The sequence below is a fragment of the Haliotis cracherodii genome, unplaced genomic scaffold (assembly GCF_022045235.1).
Source record: "Haliotis cracherodii isolate W230 unplaced genomic scaffold, xgHalCrac1.p SCAF_5, whole genome shotgun sequence".
Classification (NCBI taxonomy): Eukaryota; Metazoa; Mollusca; class Gastropoda; order Lepetellida; family Haliotidae; genus Haliotis; species Haliotis cracherodii.
The window spans coordinates 4,388,184-4,394,322 of NW_027266308.1; the positions used below are offsets into that span (position 1 = coordinate 4,388,184).

The 6,139-nt window shown below is 40.3% G+C and overlaps 1 protein-coding gene across 1 annotated transcript; it reads left to right on the forward strand.

Moving 5' to 3' along the window:
- Window positions 1–1,771: 1,771 nt before the first annotated feature.
- LOC139443204 (uncharacterized) lies at window positions 1,772–5,707 on the forward strand. The gene is made up of 3 exons (XM_071224170.1): window positions 1,772–1,955; window positions 4,759–4,905; window positions 5,562–5,707. Exons 1-3 carry the CDS (start codon window positions 1,772–1,774, stop codon window positions 5,705–5,707), a joined length of 477 nt encoding a protein of 158 aa, XP_071080271.1.
- The last annotated feature ends 432 nt before the right edge of the window (window positions 5,708–6,139 follow it).

Sequence of the window (6,139 nt, forward strand, 5' to 3'; positions counted from 1 at the left end):
GTACACACCGTCTCCAACACTTGTTAATACAACTATAAAAACAGCGGGAATTGATTTCAGCTTCACCGGTTATCACATGTTAGGTAGCCGAAAATTCTTAATTGATGACATTCTTGAGATCCTCGCAAATTGTCATACCAACCATATATAAGCTACCACCTGTGAGTGAGAGAGTATTTTTTACGCCGCTTTTAGCAATATTCCAGCAATATTACAGCGGGGGACTCCAGAAATGGCCTTCACACATTGCACCCTTGTGGGGAATCGAACCCGGGTCTTCGGCGTGACAAGAGACGCTCTAACCACTAGGCTAACCAAGCGCACTTACTACATGTGATTAGAACAAGATTTTGAAGGTGTTGTCCTTGATAGGTTTTTTTCGTAATAGTTCTTACACACATGTCTACATTTTGACAAACCTATGTTGAATTGTTCAACATGTCATTAACATGAGAAGACACGCAAAACGTGTTAATACATAGCATATGTATGTGCATGCCAAGAGCGTTTGGTTTTAATGGCATGCTTGTCACACTTTGCCCCTACAGCGCAACATGCAACCACTTTACAGGGACTGGAGATTACTTGTATTAACAATAAACCCCGCTTGGCGACCGGATGTTGATATCTAGATCTGTATTAAGCTTGAAATGACACTTACAAAAGCTCTCGCGATATGAACAGATTCAATCGTGCCTTTTGTTCACATGTGCTTATACACTTTTAAGACGCTTGAAAAAAACGGAAGTAGCGAACATCGTTAACGTGATGAATCGGGTTAAGGGATGATATCGAATGAGTGAGTGAGTGAGTTGAACAGTATAGAATGAATCATCAAAGCAACGCGATATATGTACATTCATTTTCCCCCAAAAGAGGAACGGATCATCGATCCACGCATACAGGCAGGTGAACTTATTGATTGTCCTATCTAGTGATGATATTCAACATAGGTTCTATTTCTTCGAATGCATTGCCCATCTGGTTAAAAGTTTGCTTGTTTCCTATGCCAATACTGTTACAGTTCACATATTAGACGAACGTGAGACGTTGCAACAAAGACCTTTATCATACCTCCATGTCATAATGATGAGATCTGTTTGGTCCACGTAATCTTGATAAAATACTGTGTATCCCGGCTTGGAGGGGAATAAATTTCTCAGTGGGGGAATATATCTCTGATACCCCGCCACGAGCAAGGCTTAACGTGGATTTCTGATCAATTTCTATCTGTTTTCTATCAATTTTGAATTTGTGAGAATTACAATGTCATATTAAAAATATCGGAAAGATAAATTCGTTGTAGCAGGATAAGTCGGGTACATGGGGTTATATGCGTGCCTCGTTAGGTTTCATACCACTAGCATCCGGCCTCCGGCTCGTTTTATAAAACCTAACGCCGGACGCATAAAACCCTATGTTCCCCTCGTGATCCTGCTACAATTTATAATGACGACTCAAGTACTGACATGCTAAAGCTATAGCTATACCCACAATACCCCGGCTTTACATTTCACGTATTACTAACCATCTTTCACCGAATTGTAATGGATTCTCCCATTGGCTAACACTGACTCCCAATATTGCGTCTTTGTCAGTGTCATTCGGATTGGTTGAATTTGAGAAGTATGTTTATAAATACTACCAGGTAACCAGGCGATAACGACCAAAACACACTGCTTAAGATATAAATATGTGGCGGCCCTCCCAGGGATTTGTTCTCAGATTTCACCTGTCTTCATTACACCTGCATTCTGCCTGAAGAAGAAACATGGGGTTCTCGGAGGCGTCTGTGCTGTCAAAGGTTGGACTGGGTCTGGCAGGAGCCGCTCTTTTATTTGATGTCATCGGATTTGCAACTGATTCTTGGATGGCAGCAAGTGGTTCGAACGATTTTAGCACGGGGTTATTCAAAATGTGCAATGTTGGAGTGTGTGTTTCAATAAACACGGAGGGTAAGTATCAATATCGATATCAGGGTATCTTTATCGGTTATCTAAATGATCCACGTTAAAGTAAGAATACTTTAATAAGGGCACTGAAAAGGATATAGTCTATGGCAAAAGCGAACAACTTAAAAACAAAGGAAAAGATTCTCTGACAGAAATCAACACATGCATGTTGCTGTGAATTAACGCGACACAACCCTTCCATTTTCATAAGAAACGTCTGCTCAAAAGGAGAGTCGATTGTACGATTCCGATCATGAGCAATTGAATAACTGTTAAATGGTGATGATACCGCGTGTTGGCGTGGAGGTGAGCGTTTCCTGCTCCAGAGGTGGCACCCGTCACAAACGCTTGCAAACACAAAGCAAATGTTTACTATTTTTTATTCTGTTCTTTGTTCCATATAATATCAAATAATTCAACACAATCTATTCCAAGACAAAATAAAAAAGGCATTATTTGATTTTATCTGGAACAAACAAAAAAACAGACTAAAAAAGAGCCCAAACTATACAGAGCTAAGATAAGGGAGATCTAAACGTTAGATGTAGACTAGCGTAGATCTAGGTTAGAACTGATCTTCAGCAACCCCATGCCAGTTGGTTTCACACAAGTGGTAAACGTCCTAGACCTGTGTCACTTTGGGCTCTCCTCACACATTAAGCTGATGCGCCCTGGTACAAATGAAATACTTCTACTACTACTAGTAGTAGTAGTAGTAGTTTGTATATGCTTTGAGTATATATATACTCTTCCAAAAATAAAACGCACAGGAAGATTTTTAGTGAATTTATTGTACCTAATTAAGTCGATATATTTAATTTAATGTCATAGATACAAATATGAAATTTTGGAGCTCGATCGTCACATGCTGTCGTTGTACAAAGGCATTACAACCAGTTCGTTGTCATGTCACATAAGGCCACGTCGATCGAGTTCATCCCAGAGGTGTTTGATTGGGTTGAGATCTGGAGATCTCAACGGCCAGGACAAGCCGTTGATGTTGGCATTATGAAGGTAGTCTACCGTGATACGAGCTGTGAGCGTCGGAGCGTTGTCCTGTTGAAAAAGATCCCTCTGGCGGTCAATGATTGGAAGAAGGTGAGAAGGATTTGATTCATGTAGCGATTTGCTGTCAAATTTCCCTGAACCACAAAAAATTGTCAGATCTCGTGGTGTAGGATATGCCCCCCCCCCCACGCCATGACACTACCGCCACTGAAATTGTCGAATTTTCGTACACAATGTGGTGCGAAACGTTCATTTCGACGACGATAAACACGTTGTCTTCCATCTCACCGGTGAAGAAGAAATCGTGATTCATGGCTAAACCACACTCGTCTCCAGTTTCTCAAATTCCAAGGCTGTAAGGTATGGCACCAACGCTAGCGTTGCTGTCGATGGATCTGTTACAAAACAGGATCGATAACTGGTCTTCTGGGACGGATTTCAGCCTCGCGAAGATGGTTCCCGACAGTCTGGTCCGATACCCTCCTCAAACCAGGGATGCGTCCTGCAGTCTCTGTAGCTGTGGCATTGCGATGACGTAGGTGGAACAGTCGAATGTAGCGATCCTGTGCATGGGTGGTAACTCTTGGTCGGCTGGTTTTCGGACGGTCTGCAGTGGAATTGAACTGTGTGTATCAGTCACAACGGCGGCAAATGGTGCTGTGGTGGACGTTAAAGTGGCTTGTAACAGAGGACTGCGATTTCCCTCTTTGGATACGTCCTATGGCGATGTTCCGATCGGCAACGTTGAGTCTCGGCATTTTCGAACTTGAAAAATGTTGCCAATTGAATGACACATTATTGGCTTATGCTTGCCTTTTTATAGCCAATACCACGAGTTACGAATGCCATAACTTACACATGCATTTTGCTTTACTGTTTTCCTCCATGACATTTTTGAACAAGTGTGAAAACAATGTCGTTTAAGACATTTCAAATCGACCTGTGCGTTTCTTTTTTTTGAAGAGTGTATAGTTTGTTTGACGTTCGAGTTGAAACTCATACATATAGTCTTTATTCCCCTAGAGGAGGGTAACATACATAATCACAAAATATTTTAATAGATTTTCTAAGCTTTATTTCGTTAAATTGATTTTCCGTTTCAATTTCACAGAAATGATTCAAGATATCAAGTTGTCCTTCATTTGTAAACCACAGACTAAATAACATGTCAACTTCGTCAACTAACGAAGTAAGAATGATTCTCTACTTGTAGCTGTATGTTATTATCACAATTGTGATAAATTCGAGTGATTCATTTATTAAAAAGGAAAAGAGAGGAAGAAAATTAACACAACCTTGAAATTGTCCGATATATTGCCATTGTTATGAACTCCTCCCTTTATCATGTCGTACCTAGTAGTTAAAGCGTTCGCTCGTCATACCGAAGACCCATGTTCGATTCGATTCCTCACATGGGTAAGTTCATTTCTGGTGTCTCTGTCGTGGAATATTGCTAAAAGTGGTGTTAAAACCAACTCAACCATACAACGTAGAAGCCTTGTGGTTTCACTGCTACAATATAATGCCATCTACAGACTCGAATGCTTGGCCCCTTTTGACAGACAGAGTATAAAACCTACTTCCCTAAAATAGACAAAAGACGAGACCAACTTATTTACTTGGTTTACAGAACTCGCCGGCATTTATTTGCAATATTTATAACTTTTGTTATACAGCTATTGTAACATAAAAAATGCAGGTTTTCAAAGCAGCAGTTGCGATGATCGTCCGTATGATAGCCTCACTAAACATGTCAATAATAGTCAATCAATCAGCTTTCGCGGGTGTTTCATTGCAGAGGACTGGTTGAAAGGCACCAAGGCTCTGGTGATCCTGGGGTTCCTGCTTGGCCTGGGGTCTCTGGCTGTCATCATTGTCTACCTGTTTTTCAAGACAGACCAAATGTTGTTCAAAACAGTTGGGCTCGCTCTCTCCTTTGCTGCCGGTAAGAAAACTGAAACAAATACAATTCTGGTTCAAAACCACTGTGTTTCTTCTGGCTTTTGCGGCGGGTAAGACTACTTGAGAAAACAGTTCTTTTTCTGAAAGGCGCTGAATATTATTTGTATTGGTTTCTATTATGTTTGTAATATTCCTTGGGTTCCTTCTGGCGTTTGCTGCAAGTAAGACAATTAACGAAAGCATTTTCTCCCGAAAGGCGCAAACTTCGCGTTTGATTGCTTTATAGTAAATGCTATCATATGTTTGTTTCCATTGTCCTATATGAATTAAGCACGAATCACACCTCCCCTCATTCTTCATAAAATATAAGCAACAAAAAGCCTTTCCATTATCAGAGGCTTTCCTAAGGGACCGACCATTTGATATTCTGACGGGTGGATGTGGTGGTGTGTGTGTGTGTGGGGGGGGAGGGAGAGGGAGAGGCGAGAGGCTTGTATATTACAACACAATGTAATTTTTATGGAAAGCAATTTCTTTTTCGTCCAACCTTCCACAACATCGAGAATTTTCAGGGACAATAAGTTAATACATTATTGGGAAGATACGCTGTGTGTACACCTGCATTTGTAAAGTTACAAAATATTGTACAATACTGGGAGTGTTCTCTTCGGTTCACATTAGAATGTTCGTGTTTTACAGCTGGATTTACCATTATTGGAATCATCGTCTTTGCTGCCAAGGGTACAGAAGATTCTAAGACAATGAACTTGAGCTGGTCTTTCGCCCTGACGATAATTGGGGGACTGCTTTACTGTGCTACTGGAATCGTTCTTCTCCTTGGTTAAGTGGAGCGATATCCTTGTATCTAATATGGATGACATACAAGTGCTTACAGACTGTGTAAATATAAGTGATAGTACTGGTATTTATTAGAAACATATCTTTCTTTATGTTACAATGACTTTCTCATCTTATGTCGATTACAACAGTTTAGGGAATTCAATCTTACCCACTGCTTTTGTTGTATGCATATTAAACAAGAATTTTGAAAGATTTAATAAACACTATTTTTATTCAAAATTATTTGTCACGGGTTTCACTATTCTCATCTGCTTACGTGGGTTGGTATTGACTTAAGGAATTGCGTAATTGTTTGTGTATCAGATTTCCGTCCGACAACATCCTACATCAAACACTCATCTACAAGAAATCAGTCTGTACATAGAAGTAAACGAGGTGTTATGATTTCGGTCAATAAAGGTCTGTTCTTGCTGAGA

Bases quoted from the DNA above. Each gene is read 5' to 3' on its own strand.
- LOC139443204 (XM_071224170.1), top strand. From the start codon at position 1,772: ATGGGGTTCTCGGAGGCGTCTGTGCTGTCAAAGGTTGGACTGGGTCTG. The intron at 1,956-4,758 runs GTAAGTATCAAT...GTTTCATTGCAG, and splicing joins TGTTTCAATAAACACGGAGG to AGGACTGGTTGAAAGGCACC. The intron at 4,906-5,561 runs GTAAGAAAACTG...CGTGTTTTACAG, and splicing joins CGCTCTCTCCTTTGCTGCCG to CTGGATTTACCATTATTGGA.